Source organism: Pan troglodytes, chromosome 20, assembly GCF_028858775.2.
Source record: "Pan troglodytes isolate AG18354 chromosome 20, NHGRI_mPanTro3-v2.0_pri, whole genome shotgun sequence".
Lineage (NCBI taxonomy): Eukaryota > Metazoa > Chordata > Mammalia > Primates > Hominidae > Pan > Pan troglodytes.
This window is the reverse complement of record NC_072418.2, coordinates 49,545,478-49,565,925: the sequence shown is the minus strand read 5'-3', so window position 1 is coordinate 49,565,925 and position 20,448 is coordinate 49,545,478. Positions and strand designations below refer to the sequence as shown.

Sequence of the window (20,448 nt, the reverse complement as noted above, 5' to 3'; positions counted from 1 at the left end):
CCTGAGGATCACTCCCTCTCCTCTCCCACATCTCTTCTTATCTTGTCTAATACTCAGGCTTCCCAGCTTGGGGCTGGTGGAGGCTGGACCCTGGATCTGGCTGGAGGTGGCTTGCTGGGCCTCCCCTCCACAGGGGGAATGTGCACAAGTCTGCTCCATTATTCACATTGGATTAGGGTCCCCCGGGCCCCTACTCTGAGTTTCCAGTAGGATCTAGGCAGGAGCGTCTGTAATTACATCTCCCTCCTGCTTCCCACCTCTGAGCTGGCTTGGCTCCGGCCTGGTTGCATCATGTCTGTGGGAGCCCCGGGGGAGACGGGGGACAGGGAGTGAGCCAGAGATGAGCTAGGGTGTGGAGGAGGAGCGGGGAGAGAAACTGGGCAGGAAGGAGCTAGAAGGATTCCAGAATTCACAGATCCTGCATCCTTACAGCTCAGAACCTGAAATGCAAAGGAATCTAGGATCCCAGGACCTCTGAGGGCTGGAATTCCAGCATCTTTCAATCCTATGGGGCCAAGATCATGGGGTCCTGCACCCTAGGATTCCAGAGTTCGGCATCTCAGAAGAAGTGTAAGGAGTTTCTGAGCCTAGGCTCTTGGGAGCTAGATCCTTCGAGCCCTGGAATCTCAGAGCTGCGTAGTGCAAACCCTTCCTCCTTCACATTCCTGGTCCTGGGGGACAGAAACTATGGAGATGTAAGCAGCTGAATGGGACCTGGGTTGGGGGAAGGGAGGGCTGGTGGGAGTGGGACACAGAGGGGACCAGAAGGAGGTGTCTTTCTGGAGGAGGAGGATGGGGAACTGAGGCTACGGGAAAGGAGAAGTCAGAAGTCACAATCCAGGAGGGACAGGGCAGGTCCCTGCGTGCCCAGCCTCCATGAGAACAGATCCGAATAATCTTATTAAATTTACCGCCTTGTAGCAGCACCAGCTTCTGGTCACCAGCTGCTGCTTCCTGCCACCCCCAGGGGTGAAGTCAGCTCTGGGGCCAGGCCCATGCTGGGGTCAGAGACAGGCCAAGAGGTAGAGGTGCATGCAGGGTGAGGTGCTTGTTCCTCCAGACCCCAAGGGCTCTCAGCTGCCCTATTTCAGGCTGTCTTCCCTCTGCACCCACATCGCACGCTGCACCCCAACCCAGGCGCTCAGAGCAGCGCTTGGCTTGGCCGAAGGAGTACAGCGGGAGAGGGAAAGCCTAGAGCCAGCAGGAGCTGCAATCTTGGCCATCGCTTCCTAGGGGAACAGTTCAACAGTCCCATCTTGCTCAATGCTCACGATAGCCCTCAAGGCGACTCTGTTTATCCCCATTTTACAGACAAGGAAAACAGGCATGGGGCCGGGCGCAGTAGCTCATGCCTGTAATCCTAGCACTTTGGAAGGCCAAGGCAGGCGGATCATTTGAGGTCAGGAGTTCAAGACAGCCTGGCCAACATGGTGAAACCCCGTCTCTACTAAAAATACAAAAATTAGCTGAGCATGGTGGCATGTACCTGTAATCCCAGCTACTCGGGAGGCTGAGGCACGAGAATTGCTTGAACCCAGGAGGCAGAGGTTGCAGTGAGCCGAGATCGCACCAGTGCACTCCAGCCTGAGGACAGAGCAAGACTCCATCTCAAAAAAAAAAAAAAAAAGAGAGAGAGAGAGAGAAACAGGCATGGAGAGGTAACCAGCTGGGGTTTGAGACTGGAATGGGAGTGGGAGGATCTGATGGACGACCGCTCAGGAGAGGCTCAGGGGGTGACCAAGAGGCCTTGAAGGCTAGGAAATGAGGGGATCCCCAGGTGAGGGGCACGGCCCATTCAGAGGCAGGGTAGGCAGGAGACTGGGTTATGCCCCCTGGAGCAAGGTGAGGTGCAGCCACCAGAAGGTAGGCCAGGGCCCATTTGCGGTGGAGGGCAGTGAGTGGATAGAGAAAGGAGGCCTCTGGCTCTGGATGCTGGAACCAGCCAAGGCGAGACAGGTCGGGGACACACATAGCAGTTTCTCAAAGCAGTGAGAGGGCACAGCAGGCAGACGGGAGGCCTGGCAGGCACGAGCAGCTGGTGGTGCGTGTGTGCAGAACATGAGATAAGGTCCACTTCCTCCCAGGGCCAGAGCCAGGAGGACGGAAACCAGGGAGTCCGGAGAGGGTCAGGCCCAGGGCAAGCCAGGATCTTAGGTCTGCGGCACTTCCAGATGCAGGCCTGGGCTGGGCGTGATGGGTCAAGCCTGTAATCCCAGCACTTTGTGAGGCCAAGTTGGGCGGATCACTTGAGGTCATGAGTTCGAGACCAGCCTGGCCAACATGGCGAAATCCCGCCTCTACTAAAAATACAAAAATTAGTCAGGCACGGTGGCGGGCACCTGAAGTCCCAGCTACTCAGGAGGCTGAGGCAGGAGCATCACTTGAGCTCGGGAGGTGGAGGTTGCGGTGAGCTGAGATCTCGCCACTGCACTCCAGCCTGGGCGACAGAGCGAGATTCCATTTCAGAACAACAACAACAACAAAAAAAACAGATGCAGGCACCCCTGCTCAGGATCCCCACACTGGGTGGACAAACCTGTTTGAGAACACTCTTCCTGGGCTGTGCCCTCTGAGCCCCTCTGTGTCCCCAGCTCTTAGCACACAGTAAACTGCTGGTTACGGTTTGTTGAATGAATAATATCAACAGCTATTTGAGGGCTTCCTGAGAGGCAGGCAGGGGGAACTGTCTCTTATCTTCACATAACACCCCAACAAGGTCAAGGCAGCCATTTGATGAAGAACATCAAAGCTTTGCTAGGGGAAGTCATTTTCTCAGGTCACATGGTGACTGACTGGTGAGTGGTGGAGACGAACTTCAAAACCCATCCTCAGCCAGGCGCGGTGGCTCACGCCTGTAATCTCAGCACTTTGGGAGGCCAAGGCAGGCAGATCACTTGAGGTCAGGAGTTCAAGACCAGCTTGGCCAACATGGCGAAATCCCAACTCTACTAAAAATACAAAAATTAGCTGAGCATGGTGGCTCGCACCTGTAGTCCCAGCAACTTGGGAGACTGAGGCAGGAGAATCGCTTGAACCTGGGAGGCAGAGGTTACAGTGAGCGGAGATGGCACCACTGCACTCCAGCCTGGGCAACAGAGTGAGACTCCATCTCAAACAAACAAACAAACAAAAAAACCAAAAACCATTCTCGGCCAGGTGCTGTGGTTCATGCCAGTAATCCCAGTGCGTTGGGAGGCCAAGGTGGGAGGATCACTTGAGCCCATGAATTTGAGACCAGCCTGGACAACATAGTGGGATCCTATCTCTACAAAACAATAAAAATATTAGCTGGGCATGGTGGTGAGCACTTGTGGTCCCAGCTATTTGAGAGGCTGAGGTGGGAAGATTGCTTAAGCCTGGGAGGTAGAGGTTGCAGTGAGCTGCAACTCCAGCCTGGGTGACAGAGTGAAACCCTGTCTCAAAAAAACTAGGTTGCGCATGGTGGCTCACACCTGTAATCCCAGAACTTTGGGAGGCTGAGGCCGGCGGATCACCTGAGATCAGGAGTTTGAGACCAGCCTGGCCAACATAGTGAAATCCCATCTGTACTAAAATACAAAAATTAGCTGGGCGTGGTGGCGGGTGCCTGTAATCCCAGCTACTCGGGAGGCTGAGGCAGGAGAATCACTTGAACCCGGGAGGTGGAGGTTGTGGTGAGCCGAGATGGCACCACTGCACTCCAGCCTGGGCAAAAGAGCAAGACTCCATCTCAAAAACAAAACAAAACTACAACATAGCTGTGTGCCCATGTGCACAGAGTCCCACGAGCTCACAATACACACATACACACAATACACACACAAACACAATCACAATGCTGAGAAAAATGCTCACTTAGGTCACGTGGGCCGCACTAACTCTACACAGAGTCACAATCCGGTTACACACCCACAGTCCCCAGCACACTAGCCTCAATCTCTCTCCCCTCCCGGGTGCTGTGTGTCCATCCCTAATCTCAGTGGTCTCTGAGCTGTCCTTCCTCCTTTTCCCTGCTGCTTCAGGGTCCCCCTCAGGGAGGCTTGGTCCTGTTCCTCGCCATGGGTGGAGAGAGTGTGAGATGAAGGCTACGGACCCACGCCCCCAGGGTAGTTCCTTCCATAGCTCCGCCCACCCTGGAAGCTGCCCCTGGCACAACGCACCGTGGGTGATTTCTCACCCCAAGGCACCTGGCTGGGGAGTGGAACCCCCATGTGGACCCTGCTGTGGGCTTGGCCCGGCTAGCTGGGGCCATGGCCAAGCAGGAGGCTGGGTTTCAGGGCAAGGTGACTGAGGCATGTCTGGCGCCAGTATGGACTCTGGGGAACTCAGTCCCCTCATTAGGAGGGAGTCACAGTCACTGCCACCCCTACCTGCTCCTGATGCAGGAACACAGAACCGATCCTGGGGTTGCGAGGGCTCATGACTCCTAGTGGCATCGGCGGGGAAAGTGAGGCCTGAGGCCAGGCGTGGTGGCCTATAATCCCAGCACTTTGGGAAGCCGAGGTAGGCAGATCACTTGAGTCCAGGAGTTTGAGACCAGCCTGGATGACACAGTGAAACCCTGTCTTTAGAAAAATACAAAAATTAGCTAGCGTGGCAGTGGGTGCCTGTAGTCCCAGCTACTCAGGAGGCTGAGGTGGGAGGATCGCTTGAACCCCAGAGGTGGAGGTTGCAGTGAACCGAGATTGCAGCACTACACTCCAGCCTGGGTGACAGAGCAAGACCCTGTCTCAAAAACAAACGAACAGCCAGGCAAGGTGGTTCACGCCTGTAATCCCAGCACTATGGGAGGCCGAGGCGGGCGGATCACCTGAGGTCAGGAGTTCAAGACCAGCCTGGCCAACATGGTGAAACCCCACCTCTACTAAAAATATAAAAATTGGGCGCAGTGGCACATGCCTGTAATCCCAGCTACTCGGGAGGCTGAGGCACGAGAGTCGCTTGAATCCGGGAGGCGGAGGTTGCAGTGAGCTGAGATCATGCCAGTGTACTCCAGCCTGGGTGACAGAGCAAGATTCCATCTCAAAACAAAAACAAACAAGCAAAAAGAAAAACAACAGCAAAAAAGAAACTGAGGCCTGGAAGGGACAAGGGTTTGACTGTGGTCCCACTGGGCATGGGAGCAGAGGGGACTTCCTGAATGTTAACCGTCCTTGTAACAGGAAGCGAGAGAGGGAGTCTCCGGGAACCAGAGGCCCCCCCGATGCCGAAACAAGATGCACGCCTGCCAGGCATCATCCTTCATTAATATGATATAACTTCCTGAGTTCCCTCTGGTCTGTCTGGGGACCACAAGGCATGAGGCGGGACAACGTGGCAGGACCTGGAGCCCACATGTACAGGCACCCCCAGAGCAGGGCTGGGGGTTCCTTAGGGAGCCACGGTGGGGCTGGAACTTGGGCGTCCATCTTGCTGGAAGCTGCGGGTGCCAGCTGGGCAAGGGTGATAGGGAGATGGGGGGGAGGGGCAAAGGGGTTGTGGTCACACACCAGGGTACAGAGGGCAAGACGGCAGCTGCCCACAGTCCAGTCCTTGGGTTGGACACATCCCTCCTGGCCTTGGACAAGAGACACCCGCACAGCCTCTCTCCTTGTTACAAAGACCAATCTGGGATGTGCTGCAGGCCGAGGCTGGCCACCAGGCCCCTGAGGCCCGTGTTACCCCACGCACAGAGGAGGAGGCTGAAGTCTACCAGCTCCCTCTCCTCACCTGGGACCATCTCGCAGCAAGAAAAAAGGTGGTCAGATGGAAACAGGAAGCCAAGTCGAATGGATTTGAGACCGTCCCCCTGAGAAACAGCGGGGCTCAGAGAGGGTCTCTGAGGTTTTATCTGGCCCTTTTGGGCTGGGAGGCTGCCTGGGAAGCCACCGACTCCGTGGGAAGGGAGACCCGTGAACGCTGTGCGGGCAGCGGGAACACGTGGGTCTGTCACACTGGCCCGAGGCTGCAGCGGTGGTGGCTTGGCTGTGTTTGGGGAGGGTGGGGGACACATGGCAGCAATGTTGGAGCTGTGGACAGCTTCCTGTGATCAAAATATGATTCCTGAAGGTCAAGGTCACCAGAGCTTGGCCTGGGGCCTAGGGTTGCTGTGCGAGAAGTCGGACGGTGGCCCAGTGCTACCTTTCCATCATGGGCCATGGAAGTCTCCCAAGCCTGTCCCTGACAACTGGACACCAAATACACCCCTTCATGCTTTCTTCTCGGGTCTCTGCAGGGTGAGCTGGGTGCCCAGGGACAGGCTCGAGGGACTGGCATGTCTCTCTCTGGCCAAGCCTCCTTCCTCAGCTTTCTGGAAGGAGTGAATTGTGTCCAGGGACCAGAACTCTCAGTGGTGTCTGGAAAACACTACATCAGAGAGGAATTTCCTGGTCATTTCTCAATCCCTGGGCAATGTCCTCAGCCCCGGGGCCTGGAGCCCAGAATAGATCCCAGAGGCCACCCTGAGACAGCCCAGGCCAAGACCACCCCACTGAAGCCTGGTCAACTGTGCCCTTCAGGTCCCTCCTAGAGGCCCCCTACTACCCCGGGAGGCTCCAAGCCTAAGTGATGGTGACTCAGGAATTCCCCACCCAGGCCAGAGAGGGAGACACTGGGGGAGGGAGGAGACCTGTGTGTGGGGAGGTGGCAGGTGGCTCAGTGATGGGAACCAAGAGAGGATGTGGGGAGGAGAGTGGAGGCAGCGATGGGAGATGGATGTCCTGGATTGGGCGGGTGGACGGGGAGTGGGGAGTGTGCCAGGGGGCCCTCTGGAGAACAGTGAGGGAGGGCGGGGCAGAGAGAGGAAATGAAAAAGCTGGGGTGAGCAGGCAAGCTGAGGAGGGTGGGAAGGAGGGAGGGACGGAGGGAGGAGGGAAGGAGAAGCTGACACACAGACCGACACAGGCAGCGAGAGACACGCGGAGCAAAGCAAGTGAAGGCACAGACGCACGGGACAGGAGAGCCTGGGCAAGACTGGAGAGGTGCGGTGAGGGGCTGGGGATGCAGCAACACAGAGCAGGAGCAGGTAGAGGGTGTGGGGTTAGAGGGAGAAAGGTACCGGGAGGACAAGGACAAGGGAGGGGACAGAGACAGGGAGATATCAGCAAGAGACCGAGAGACAGGGAGGGAAAGAACTGGCAATGCCCGGATGTTCTCTGTCTCTTTAATGGCAGAAACAGAGCTAGAGAAGGAAAGAAATAGGAGGTGGTGGGGGGGTGGTGGGTGTCAGGCATGGTGGCTCACACCTGTAATCTCAGCACTTTGGGAAGCCAAGGTGGATGGATCACCTGAGGTCAGGAGTTCGAGACCAGCCTGACCAACATGGTGGAACCCCGTCTCTACTGAAAATACAAAAATTAGCTGGGTGTGGTAGTGGACGCCTGTAATCTCATCTACTCCAGAGGCTGGGGCAGGAGAATCGCTTGAACCCAGAAGGTGGAGGTTGCAGTGAGCCGAGATCATGCCATTGCTCTCCATCCTGGACAACAGAGTGAGACTCTGTCTCAAAAGAAACGAAAGAAAAGAAAGAGAGAAAGAGAAACAGGAAGGTAGGGAGAGACAGAGAGAGATACTGGAGAAGCCAGAGGGGAGAGGACTGCATACCCGCACACACAGGAGAACTGGGGGTTGGCTGGGAGGCCCCAGCTGCCAAAAGGGCTGGCCAGCAGGGACATCTGAGTGGGCTGGGTGGTAGGGGTAGCCCTGGCTCCCTCTGACCCCCCACCTTGGGAACCCTCCAGCCCAGACCTGGGATGGCGGATTCGTGCAGGAACCTCACCTACGTGCGGGGCTCGGTGGGGCCGGCCACCAGCACCCTGATGTTCGTGGCCGGCGTGGTGGGCAACGGGCTGGCCCTGGGCATCCTGAGCGCACGGCGACCGGCGCGCCCCTCGGCCTTCGCGGTGCTGGTCACCGGACTGGCGGCCACCGACCTGCTGGGCACCAGCTTCCTGAGCCCGGCCGTGTTCGTGGCCTATGCGCGCAACAGCTCTCTGCTGGGCCTGGCCCGAGGCGGCCCCGCGCTGTGCGATGCCTTCGCCTTCGCCATGACCTTCTTCGGCCTGGCGTCCATGCTCATCCTCTTTGCCATGGCCGTGGAGCGCTGCCTGGCGCTGAGCCACCCCTACCTCTACGCGCAGCTGGACGGGCCCCGCTGCGCCCGCCTGGCGCTGCCAGCCATCTACGCCTTCTGCGTCCTCTTCTGCGCGCTGCCCCTGCTGGGCCTGGGCCAACACCAGCAGTACTGCCCCGGCAGCTGGTGCTTCCTCCGCATGCGCTGGGCCCAGCCGGGCGGCGCCGCCTTCTCGCTGGCCTACGCCGGCCTGGTGGCCCTGCTGGTGGCTGCCATCTTCCTCTGCAACGGCTCGGTCACCCTCAGCCTCTGCCGCATGTACCGCCAGCAGAAGCGCCACCAGGGCTCTCTGGGTCCACGGCCGCGCACTGGAGAGGACGAGGTGGACCACCTGATCCTGCTGGCCCTCATGACAGTGGTCATGGCCGTGTGCTCCCTGCCTCTCACGGTGAGTCCCCTCCGGAGCTGGGAGGAGTGGGGAGAGGAGGAGGGCAGCTCTGTGGGTTGTGCCCATGTCACAGATAGGGGGACTGAGGCTCAAAAGAGGTCAGACATCGTGGGCATGGTGGCTCACGCCTGTAATCCCAGCATGTAGAAAGGCCGAGGCAGGACCGGATGCGGTGTCTCTCACCTGTAATCCCAGCACTTTGGGAGGCCGAGGCGGGCGGATCATTTGAGGTCAGGAGTTCGAGACCAGTCTGGCCAACATGATGAAACTCTGTCTCTACTAAAAATACAACAAATAAATAAATAAAAAGTAGCCGGACGTAGTGGCACATGCCTGAAGTCCCAGCTACTTGGGAGGCTGAGGCAGGAGAATCGCTTGAACCCCGGAGGCGGAGGTTGCAGTGAGCTGAGATCGTGCCACTGCACTACAGCCTGGGTGACAGAGTGAGACCCCGTCTCAAAAAAAAAATAAATAAATAATAAGAAAAAAAAGAAAAAGAAAGGCGAGGCAGGAGGATCACTTGAGCCCAGAGGTTTGAGACCAGCCTGGGCAACATGGTGAAACCCCATCTCTATGAAACATTTAAAAATTAGCCTGGCATGATGGCCTGTGCCTGTGGTCTCAGCTACTTGTGAAGCTGAGGTGGGAGGATTGCTCCGGCCTGGGAGGTTGAGGCTGCAGTGAGCTGTGATTATACCACTGCATCCCAGCCTAGCTGACAGAGCAAGACCTTGTCTCAAAACAAAAACAAAGAAAACAAAAACAAATCAGACAGAGGCTTGGTCCTCAGTCAGACAGCTCCTGGCTTTCTGGAGGGGTCTTTCTGCATCTGACTTCTTCTGACACCTTGTCTCCCAGCTTAGGCATCCTGAGCCCCCCATGATGAAATGCATCCCCCATCCTTCCCCACCCCTGTAATGACAAGACCACCACGCATTGAGCACTTCTCTATGCCCGCCCCGTGCTTAGTGGCTTACAGATACTTCCTAAGATAATTTTCAAAATGATCATAGCCACCCATTCCACAGTATTTGGCAGGAAACCAAGAGAACGTTCTCTCCCATCCCCGTTTTTACAGATGAGGGGCAGTGTCTTTCGCCCACAGTCACACAGAGCCACGTCCTGGTCCTGGGTCCTTCCACTGTAGAGCCCGATCTCCCACCTACCTGGCTCCCCTCTGCCTCAGAGCAGGCCCCACCCTTGCCTCTGCACCTCGGTTTCCTGCGGGAACCCCGTTCTGCCCCTCCCCAGTGGGAGTGGCACAGACCCCGGTACCCACTCAGTGTCTGTGACACCTGGTCGTGCCACCTTTCTTCTGAGCCTCAGTTTCTGTTTCTGTAAAATGCAAGAGGCCAGGCTGGATTGGGGGGTCCTTAAATCTTTTTTGGGGGTTACTCTGACTCAGAGACTCAGATGCCGTGGACAGATACGCACAGACACCACCGCAGCTCTGCGGCAGTTTCAGGGGGCCCAGCCGGGTGGCGCCGCCTTCTTGCAGGGACGTTATACTCAAAAATCTGTGGAGCCCGAGGGTCCTCCCAGCTTCCAAGGGTGGGGAGACCCACATACCTGGCCCCCATCCCTCTCCCCTTAGGCATCTCTGGCAATTTCCTGGGGCTTTCTCTCCCTGTGTTCCCCAGATACATTTTTTACTTAGTCTTTATCTTATCTCCTTCCCCTCTGACATGTCACCCCTATCTCATCCCTGGTAAGCAAGTGGGAGGAGGGAGCCAGGGTGGGGAGGCTGAGGACTCCTGGGTGCTCCTTGACGCCCTCACCCTGCCCTCAGATCCGCTGCTTCACCCAGGCCGTCGCCCCTGACAGCAGCAGTGAGATGGGGGACCTCCTTGCCTTCCGCTTCTACGCCTTCAACCCCATCCTGGACCCCTGGGTCTTCATCCTTTTCCGCAAGGCTGTCTTCCAGCGACTCAAGCTCTGGGTCTGCTGCCTGTGCCTCGGGCCTGCCCACGGCGACTCGCAGACACCCCTTTCCCAGCTCGCCTCTGGGAGGAGGGACCCAAGGGCCCCCTCTGCTCCTGTGGGAAAGGAGGGGAGCTGGGTGCCTTTGTCGGCTTGGGGCGAGGGGCAGGTGGAGCCCTTGCCTCTCACACAGCAGTCCAGCGGCAGCGCCGTGGGAACGTCGTCCAAAGCAGAAGCCAGCGTCGCCTGCTCCCTCTGCTGACATTTCGAGCTGACCCTGTGATCTCTGCCCTGTCTTCGGGCGACAGGAGCCAGAAAATCAGGGACATGGCTGATGGCTGCGGATGCTGGAACCTTGGCCCCCAAACTCTGGGGCCGATCAGCTGCTGTTTCTCCTGCGGCAGGGCAGTCGCTGCTGGCTCTGGGAAGAGAGTGAGGGACAGAGGAAACGTTTATCCTGGAGTGCAGAAAGAATGGTTCTCTCAAAATAACCAGTGGCCTGGCCGACCTGCTCTGGCCCTGGATTCCCCATCCATCTCACTGTCTAAATATTTAGAAGGCGGAGAAGTTCCCAGCGGCTTCTGTACACTCAGGTCTGCTCTGGTCTGGGTGCTGGCTCCAATCTGCGTCCACTTGGGGGGCCCAACTGCCCACCCCAAGTCCGCAGGGGATGGCCCTCCCCCTCTACCAAGCCACTCCAAGAGCCAGCCCCTCTCTGCTCCACAAAAACCACAGTTATTGGAAAAGCTCCCTGCCTTCCCTTGCCGCTGGTCCCCCATCAGGCTTGGGAGCCCTGGCATCCCAAAGGGGCAACGGGAGGAAGGGGAGGCTGCTGCATTGTGGGTGATGACGTAGGACATGTGCTTGGTACAAAAAGGGCCTGAGACATTCCACCTAGCTTGACTGGCTGCAAGATGAGAACTGGGGGGGTGCAGGTGGTGGGGAGACAGATGGAGAAGCTGGCAGATGAAGGGTGGGGGCTGCGGATCCCAGGGACTGCCCCAGAACACAAACCTAAGTCCTGTGCCTGTCCCCAGGGTCCTGAATAAATAAAAGCCTCCTTGCAGAGCCTGACCTCATGTTATGTGTCCTTAGAGCCCTCACCAAGATTTCATTCATTCATTCATTCATTCATTCAACAGATACTTGGCTGGGCACCATAGCACATGCCTGTAATCCCAGCACTTTGGGAGGTTCAGGTGGGAGGATCACTTGAGCCCAGGAGTTTGAGACCAGCCCGGGCAATATATCGAGAACTTGTCTCTACAAAAAAATTTTAAAAATTAGCTGGGCGTGGTGGTGCACACCTGTAGTCCCACTCCTAGGAAGGCTGAGACAAGAGGATCACCTGAACGTGGGAGGTTGAGGCTGCAGTGAGCTGAGATCGTGCCACTGGGTGACGGAGTGACACTGTCTCAAAAACAAAACCCAAAAAAACCCTCAACCTTCCACTGAAATTCAGCAGTGCTGATTGCCTGGTGTTAAGGACACAGACAAGCCTCTGCTCCACCCTGGGCCCTGCCGGGGTGATTTCCGGCCTGCCATCCACACCAGCTTCTCATGACCACTCCCTGCCCTCAGAGAGGCCCAGGATGGAGGGTGCTCAGGAGTGAGCTGAGCATGGAAGGAAGTGAGTAGGCGTTTAGGGTGGGGGAGGGTGAGTGGGAACTCCCCCCACCCAGCCCCACTGCACTGCCAGTCCCAGTTCCCCTTTCCTACTCTCCCCCTCTGTTAAAACAAAAAATCCACACTTGGGGAGAGGCGTGGTACGTGAGGCCTGAGACTCCCATGAGGACAACAGCAGCCAACTCTTCGAGGGGTAGGCAGCGCTTCCTCCCACTCCATCCACAGGGCAACCTATTATAAATCCTTTCTTTCTTTCTTTCTTTCTTTCTTTCTTTTTTGAGACGGAATATCGCTCTGTCGCCCAGGCTGGAGTGCAATGGCACCATCTTGGCTCACTGCAAACTCCGCCTCCCGGGTTCAAGTGATTCCCCTGCCTCAGCCTCCCAAGTAGCTGGGATTACAGGCGTGCACCACCACCTCTGGCTAATTTTTTTGTATGTGTAGTAGAGACGGGGTTTCGTCACGTTGGCCAGGCTGGTCTCGAACTCCTGACCTCAAGTGATCCTCCCACCTCAGCCTCCCAAAATGCTTGGATTACAGGTGGGAACCTGTGAGCCCAGCAATAAGTCCTTTCTACAGAAGACGGAGTCCAGGTCCAGAGATGATAATCCACCTGTCCCGACTCACACAGCGAGTGGGCGTGGGCTTGGAGCAGGCCCGTCTATCCACTCCGGGACACCTTGGTTTCCTCTTGATCATAATCTAGCACTTAGCTTGCATGGTGGCTTTGGGGATTAAGCAATTCCCTCTGAAGAGCAAATTAGCTCAGGGCTTGGAATAAAGCCCATAAGAAATGTCACTATGATTGCCATTGCTGTCGCTGTTGCTACTGTTATTTGGACAGATACAATTTAAAAGGAAACCACCTCCCGGCTCTGGTTCGGGTGTTTTGACTTCCCCCACCCTGCCCAGGTAACCACGTTTCAAATCACAATAAAGCAGAACAAGGGGTGTCTGGGAGAGTTAAAAACAGGTCAAGGTCACCCATGAATGAGCTTGGGGTTCCCCTTTGGGGTGATGAAAATGTTCTGGAATTGGATAGTAGTGAGGGTTGCTCAACAGTGTGAATGCACTGAATGCCACTGAATTGTAACTTTGGTTAAAATAGCAACTTTTATGTTATGTGTATCTTACTGCGATTAAAAAAAAAAATTAAAAAATAAAGTAAGTAGGCAGGGCCAGGTGATTCCCATCTGTAATCCCTGCATTTTGGGAGGCTGAGGCGGGAGGATCCCCTGAGCCCAGGAGTTCAAGACCAGCCTGGGCAACATATCAAGAACCCGTTTCTACAAATAATAATAAAAAAATTAGCTGGGTGCTGGCCTGTCGTGGTGGCTAACACCTGTAATCCCAACACTTTGGGAGGCCAAGGCAGGAGGATCACCTGAGGTCAGGAGTTTGAGACCAGCCTGGCCAACATGGTGAAACCCCATCTCTACTAAAAATACAAAAATTAGGCCGGGCGCAGTGGTTCACGCCTGTAATCCCAGCACTTTGGGAGGCCGAGGCGGGCGGATCACCAGGTCAGGAGATCGAGACCATCCTGGTTAACACAGTGAAACCCTATCTCTACTAAAAATACAAAAAATTAGCCGGGCGTGGTGGCGGGCGCCTGTAGTCCCAGCTACTTGGGAGGCTGAGGCAGGAGAATGGTGTGAACCCGGGAGGCAGAGCTTGCAGTGAGCCGAGATCGTGCCACAGCACTTCAGCCTGGGCGACAGAGCCAGACTCCGTCTCAAAAAAAAAAAAAACAAAAACAAAAACAAAAATTAGCCAGGTGTGGTAGCGCACACATGTAGTCCCAGCTACTCGGGAGGCTGAGGCAGGAGAATGGTGTGAACCCGGGAGGCAGAGCTTGCAGTGAGCTGAGATCGCGCCACAGCACTCCAGCCTGGGCGACAGAGCCAGACTCCGTCTCAAAAACAAAACAAAACAAAAACAAAAATTAGCCAGGTGTGGTAGCGCACACATGTAGTCCCAGCTACTCGGGAGGCTGAGGCACGAGAATTGCTTGAACCTGGGAGGCAGAGGTTGCAGTGAGCCGAGATGTTTACTCCAGTCTGGGTGACAGAGCCAGACTCTGCCTCAAAGAAAAAAAAAAAAAAGCCACTTGTTAAAAGCAAAAACACAACAGGTTGACAAACATCAGATTGGGACCTGACTTTGTCACCAAGCCTGGCCAAACCTTGGCCAACCCTCTTACCCCCAACAGAGGATGGTGAGGAAGGGATGGGGGGTTCTGGAGAAGGGCATTGAAGGGTGCTCACCTCCTCTCTCTGTGTCACCCCCGAAGGTGGGTCAGTTCTGCCCATCTGGCCTCTGAGGGCTCACTGTGTACCAGGCAGAGCTGAGCGTTGGACCACAGCATCCTTGCCTGCGGTGGGCGCTGCTCTCATTCCCATTTTTCAGATGAGGATTAAGGGGAAGTGAGGATGCAACGTAGAAGCTGGGGTTCTGTGGGCTCTTACTCCCCCAGGGCCTGACATCTCACTGTTTACTGCAGACCCTCTCCCCTCACCCCACCTCTGACCTGGGTGTCTACACTGTCTAACAGGCCAGAGGTTTTCAGACAATGCCCCCCATCCACCCTTTGCCCCTCGGGGGTGATTTGGAAACTCCTCCTAGATGGGATCCTGGCCCCTGACTGTCCAAGTTCATCCTCTCTGCCAGCTGCCCGGGTCCTGTCCAGAGAGCTCTATCTGGCAGTCCCTGCCAGCCTTGGAAAGCTCCCAGGGCTCAGGCGCCACCTGGAGGCTCCTGGCCAGCTCCCGCGCTCCCACTCCCCTGCAGGCCTTGGCTGAGGCCGCAACAGATGGCTGCGGTTTCCCCAAAGAGGCCGTGACATTTTGGGCCCCCGCATCTTTGCTTATTGAGCTCACTCTTCCTGGAACTGTTTTTTCCCTTTTCCATCCGTCAAAAACACCCTTGCCCTTCAAATTCTTTCTTACATTTTTCCTCCTTGAAGATGCAACCACTCCTCCCTCAGCGGGCCCCCAGAACTTTTTCGGCTGCACGATGGCACTGGCCACAGCCTGCCATGGCAAGGACGTGTGTCTGCTCACCCGCTCCGCAGGGTCTTGTTGAGGGACTACTGTCTGTCAGAGCTTGTCCCTGTGATGCTGGTGACATGGCAGTGATAGAGATAGACCTGGCCCTGCCCTCCCGTAGCTCAGTTCGGTGGGGGAGACAGCCCTGTCCTCAGAATGGTCATGAAGCAGGGTGGAAGGGTGTCTAGGCAGGAGGGCTTCTGAGAGGAGGGGATGGCTGAGCGGGGACCTGAGGTTTAGAAGAAAGTGAACCAAGTTAAGAGAAGGGTTTCTGGCCAGGTGCGGTGGCTCATGCCTGTAATCCCAGCACTTTGGGAGGCTGATGCAGGCAGATCACAAGGTCAGGAGTTTGAGACCAACCTGGCCAATATGGTGAAATCCCATCTCTACTAAAAATACAAAAATTAGCTGGGTGTGGTGGCGGGCACCTGCATTCCCAGATGCTTGGGAGGCTGAGGCAGGAGAATCACTTGAACCCGGGAGGCAGAGGTTGCAGTGAGCCGAGATCATGCCACTGCACTCCAGCCTGGGCGACAGAGTGAGACTTCGTCTTAAAAAAAAAAAAAAAAAAAAAAAAAGCATTTCTGTCGTGCTTACACCTCCAACTTGGGGCATCTGATGCCTCCCTTCTAAGCCTCCTGTATATTCATTAACTCAACATACATTACCTTGAGTTGCTCTGGTCTGGACCTGAGGCTGCCTCGTGCCCACTGGGAATATAGTGGTGACTGACATAGCCTTGGCCCTACCTCGTTCACGATCCACGTGGGTGATTGAATAATCACATAAAAATGTGTTACAAAGGTCGGGCGCAGTGGCTCACACCTGTAATCCCAGCATTTTGGGAGGCCGAGGCAGGTGGATCGCTTGAGCCCAGGAGTTCAAGAGCAGCCTGGGTGATATGGTGAAACCTCTTCGCTACAGAAAATACAAAAATTAGCTGGGCGTGGTGGTCTGTGCCTATATTCCCAGCGACTTGGGAGGTGGAGTTGGGAGGATTGCTTGGGTCCGGGAGGTTGATGCTGCAGTGAGCCGAGATCACACCACTGCACTCCAGCCTGGGCGACAGAGCGAGACTCTGTCTAAAAAAAAATGTTTTGGCTGGGCGTGGGGGCTCACTCCTGTAATCCCAGCACTTTGGGAGGCTGAGGCGGGTGGATCACGAGGTCAGGAGATCGAGACCATCCTGGCTAACACAGTGAAACCCCGTCTCTACTAAAAATACAAAAAAATTAGCCGGGCGTGGTCGTGGGCACCCGTAGTCCCAGCTACTTGGGAGGCTGAGGCAGGAGAATGGCATGAACCGGGGAGGTGGAGCTTGCAGTGAGCCAAGATCACACTACTGCACTCCAGCCGGGGTGACAGAGTGAGACTCCGTCTCAAAAAGAAATGTTTTATAATAAGCAGCTCAGATACAAAATCACAAGCTGTACTAAGAGGGCACAGTACAAGGATCTGTGAAAATATAGACAGTCATCCCTCGGTATCCTAGGGGAATTGGTTTCAGGACCCTCCTGGGATACCAAAATCTGTGGATGCTCAAGTTCCTTATATACAATGGTGTCATATTTGTATATAACCTACATACGTTCTCCTTTATACCTTAACTCATCTCTAGATTACCTATAACACCTAATTCAATGCAAATGCTATGTAAATAATTATACTGTATTGTTTTAAAAGTTGTATATTTTATTGTGTTTTTTTTTGTTTTGTTTTTTGAGACGGAGTCTCACTATGTCACCCAAGTGTGCAGTGGCGCAATCTCGGCTCACTGCAACCTCCACCTCCCGGGTTCAAGCAATTCTTGAGTCTCAGCCTTTCGACTAGCTGAGATTATAGGAGCCCACCACCACACCTGGCTAATTTTTTTTGGGGGGGTGGGGCAGACAGGGTCTCACTGTTGCCCAGACTGGAGTGCAGTGGCTCTATGTCAGCTCGCTCCAACCTCTGCCCCCTGGGTTCAAACAATTCTCCTGCCTCAGCCTCCTGAGTAGCTGGGACTACAGGTGCGCACCACTACTGCCCGGCTAATTTTTGTATTTTTAGTAGGAACGGGGTTTCATTATGTTGGCCAGGCTGGTCTCGAACTCCTGACCTCAAATAATCTACCTGCCTTGGTCTCCCAAAGTGCTGGGATTAGAAGCGTGAGCCACCGCTCCCAGCTTACCTGGCTAATTTTTGTATTTTTAGTAGAGATGGGGTTTCATCATGTTGGCCAGGCTGGTCTCAAACTCCTGACCTCAGGTGATCCACCCACCTCAGCCTCCCAAAGTGCTGGGATTATAGGCTTGAGCCACCGCACCCTGTGTGTTTTGAATATTTTTGATCTGCAGTTGGCTCAAACCAGCAGACACAGAGGCTGACTGCTCTAGGCGCCTGCCCTAGTCTGGGGTGGGGCTCAGGAAGTGATGTGCTGGGAACGGAGGACTCAAGGGGACTTGATTCATTTTACGATTTCTTTCTTTTTATTCATTCCCATCTCCCTAGCACCCGGCCTGACCCACAAATGGGACTTAAACACCGGCGCACACAGACTTATGCCGTGGGCTGGGCCTGGGATTTGCAGCTCTTCAGGGTCTTCCGTGGTCATTGCCCCACCTGCTGGTCACACTGGGAGTGACACTCAGGAGTGGCCCCAGAGCCACCCTCTGGAGAAGTGAGGGGATCCTTGGGAGCCCGAGGATCCCAGGCGGCCCTGGTTGGGCATCCCTGGTAAGTCCCCTTCTCTAGTCACTTTCTCAAGACAGGTTTTGAGCTGGTCTAGTAGACCTGCGAGGCTGAACTGGAAATGACTCCCGGTCTAGGCATTTCTCTTCTTTGGGCTGGAGCCGGCTCCCCTCAGCGCTTGCCCAGGGGCCCTTAGAAGCTGAGTGCGGTCTATTTGTCTTTGATTAATAAAAAATGGGAAGGGAAGTCATGATTATTTAATAATGTAGCCTGTCTGGCAGTAAAAGTCTTTCAAAACATAGGGCCCAAGGGGGAAACTACTTATAGGCCGCTGAGAAGCATGGGTACCGGGATGCGGTGGGAGAAGGCGTGGGCGTTGGGATCCGAGTGCGCTGGGCTTTGAGACCCCGCTCAGCTGCTTCCAGTAAGTGTGGTGCAAGAGGCTTCACCTGCCCGGCCTCCACTCCTCTACTGCCAGATTTCTCTAGTGACTCCTGCCGGCAAGCCTGGGCAGGGTCCGCACACCTTGAGCGGGTGCTGCGTTTTAATCAGTCCATCCAGCCTGGGTATGAACTAAGTGAAATGATGTCTATAAAGTTTGGCACGGCCGGGCGCGGTGGCTCACGCCTGTAATCCTAGTACTTTGGACGGCCGAGGCGGGCGGACTGCCTGAGCTCAGGAGTTTGGGACCAGCCTGGGCAACACGGTGAAACCCCGTCTCCACTAAAATACAAAAGAAATTAGTGGGGCGTGGCGCCTGTGATCCCAGCTATTCAGGAGGCTGAGGCAGGAGAATTGCTTGAACCTGGGAGGCGGAAGTTGCAGTGAGCCGAGATGGCGCCACTGCATTCCAGCCTAGGCTGGGGGGGAAGGGGGGGCGTGGGGGGGTAGGGGGAGGCGAAAAGAGAGAGAGTTTCGCATCCCAGCACTTTGGGAGGTTGAGGCAGGCGGAGGTCATTTGAGGTCAGGAATTAGAGACCAGCCTGGCCAACATGGTGAAACCCCGTTTCTACCAAAATACAGAAATTAGCTGGGTGTGGTGGCAGGCGCCTGTAATCCCAGCTACTAGGGAGGCTGAGGCAGGAGAATCGCTTGAACCTGGGAGGCGGAGGTTGCAGTGAGCTGAGATTGTGCCATTGCACTACAGTCTGGGCAACAAGAGCCAAACTCCATTTCAAAAAATAAAATAAAATAAAAAATAAAAATACAGGCTGGGCACGGTGGCTCACACCTATAATCTCAGCATTTTGGGAGGCTGAGGCAGGCAGATCATGAGGTCAGGAGTTCAAGACCAGCCTGGCCAACATAGTGAAACCCCGTCTCTACTAAAAATACAAAAAATTAGCCAGGTGTGGTGGTGGGCGCCTGTAATCCCAGCTGCTCAGGAGGCTGAGGCAGGAGAATCAGTTGAACCTGGGAGGCGGAGGTTGCAGTGAGCCGAGATCTCGCCATTGCACTCCAGCCCGGGCAACAGTGTGAGCCTCTGTCTCAAAATAAATAAATAAATAAATAATTTTAAAAAATTAAAAATACAAAAATTAGCCAGGCGTGGTAGGGGGAACCTGTAATCCCAGCTACTGGGTAGTCTGAGGCAGAAGAATGGCTTGAACCTGGGAGGTGAAGGTTGCAGTGAGCTGAGATTGCAGCACTGCACTCCAGCCCGGGTGACACAGTGAGACTCCATCTCAAAAAAAACAAAAAACAAAAAACAAAAAAGCTAGGCGTGGTGGCTCACACCTGTAATCCCAGAGCTTTGGGAGGCAAAGACGGGTGGATCACCTGAGGTCAGGAGTTCGAGACCAGCCTGGCCAACGTGGTGAAAACCTGTCTCTACAAAAATATAAAAATTAGCCAGGCGTGGTGGCAGACACCTGTAATCCCAGCTACTCGGGAGGCTAAGGCAGGAGAATCACTTGAACCTGGGAGGCAGAGGTTGCAGTGAACCGAGATCATGCCATTGCACTCCAGCCCGGGAGACAAGAGTGAGACTCCATCTCAAAAAAAAAAAAAAGTTTGGCACAACCCAAGTTGGTGGATATTTGTATCGTCTTCCTTTACAGATTATTATCCCTTGCCATTTTGCAGACTTGTAAATGGAGGCCAAGGGAAGTTAAATCGCTGCTCCAAGTTTATTGAAGTGGCAGAGGTGGCCCCTTGGGACTTAGTGAGCACGAAGACTCACTCTTGTGAGTGAGTCTTAACCTGGGATTTGAGCCCAATCCTGTGGGAAACCACAGCCCATCTTTGACTCAACTACTAGACCAGAATTTTCCTCAGGTACCCTTACTGCTAAGGGGGCAGCTCCCATTTCAGACCCCACCACTGGGACGCCAGCGTCAGCCTGGCCTCCCCACTGGCTCCGGCTCTGGCCTGCCTGAAGTCTGTCTGTTTTTAAACTACCATTTACCCTAAAGCCCAGCTGCTGTGTGCTTGGACTCCTCAGGGTTAGATCTGGTTCAGATTCCGGCTGTGTCACTTCCTACTTCATAACCTTGCAGTAGTGACTTCACTTCTCTGGGCCTCAGTTTCCTGGTCAGCAAAATGGGAACTAATGGCATTCAGCCCAAATGGTTGCTTTAAGGCTCCGATGAGCTCATGGATGCAGAGCTTCAAAGGCAGCCCATGAAGCAGGAAGCACCCAGCCAATGGCGGCAGGTGCTCACAGAACACTTCCTGAGCACTGCACACCCCCCTCCTTCCTGTAGCCT

The 20,448-nt window shown here is 55.1% G+C and overlaps 1 protein-coding gene across 1 annotated transcript; it reads left to right on the top strand.

Moving 5' to 3' along the window:
* The first annotated feature begins 6,605 nt into the window (after nucleotides 1-6,605).
* PTGIR (prostaglandin I2 receptor) lies at nucleotides 6,606-11,471 on the top strand. The gene is made up of 3 exons (XM_016936270.3): nucleotides 6,606-6,938; nucleotides 7,698-8,477; nucleotides 10,267-11,471. Exons 2-3 carry the CDS (start codon nucleotides 7,710-7,712, stop codon nucleotides 10,657-10,659), a joined length of 1,161 nt encoding a protein of 386 aa, XP_016791759.1. The 5' UTR covers nucleotides 6,606-6,938; nucleotides 7,698-7,709; the 3' UTR covers nucleotides 10,660-11,471.
* The last annotated feature ends 8,977 nt before the right edge of the window (nucleotides 11,472-20,448 follow it).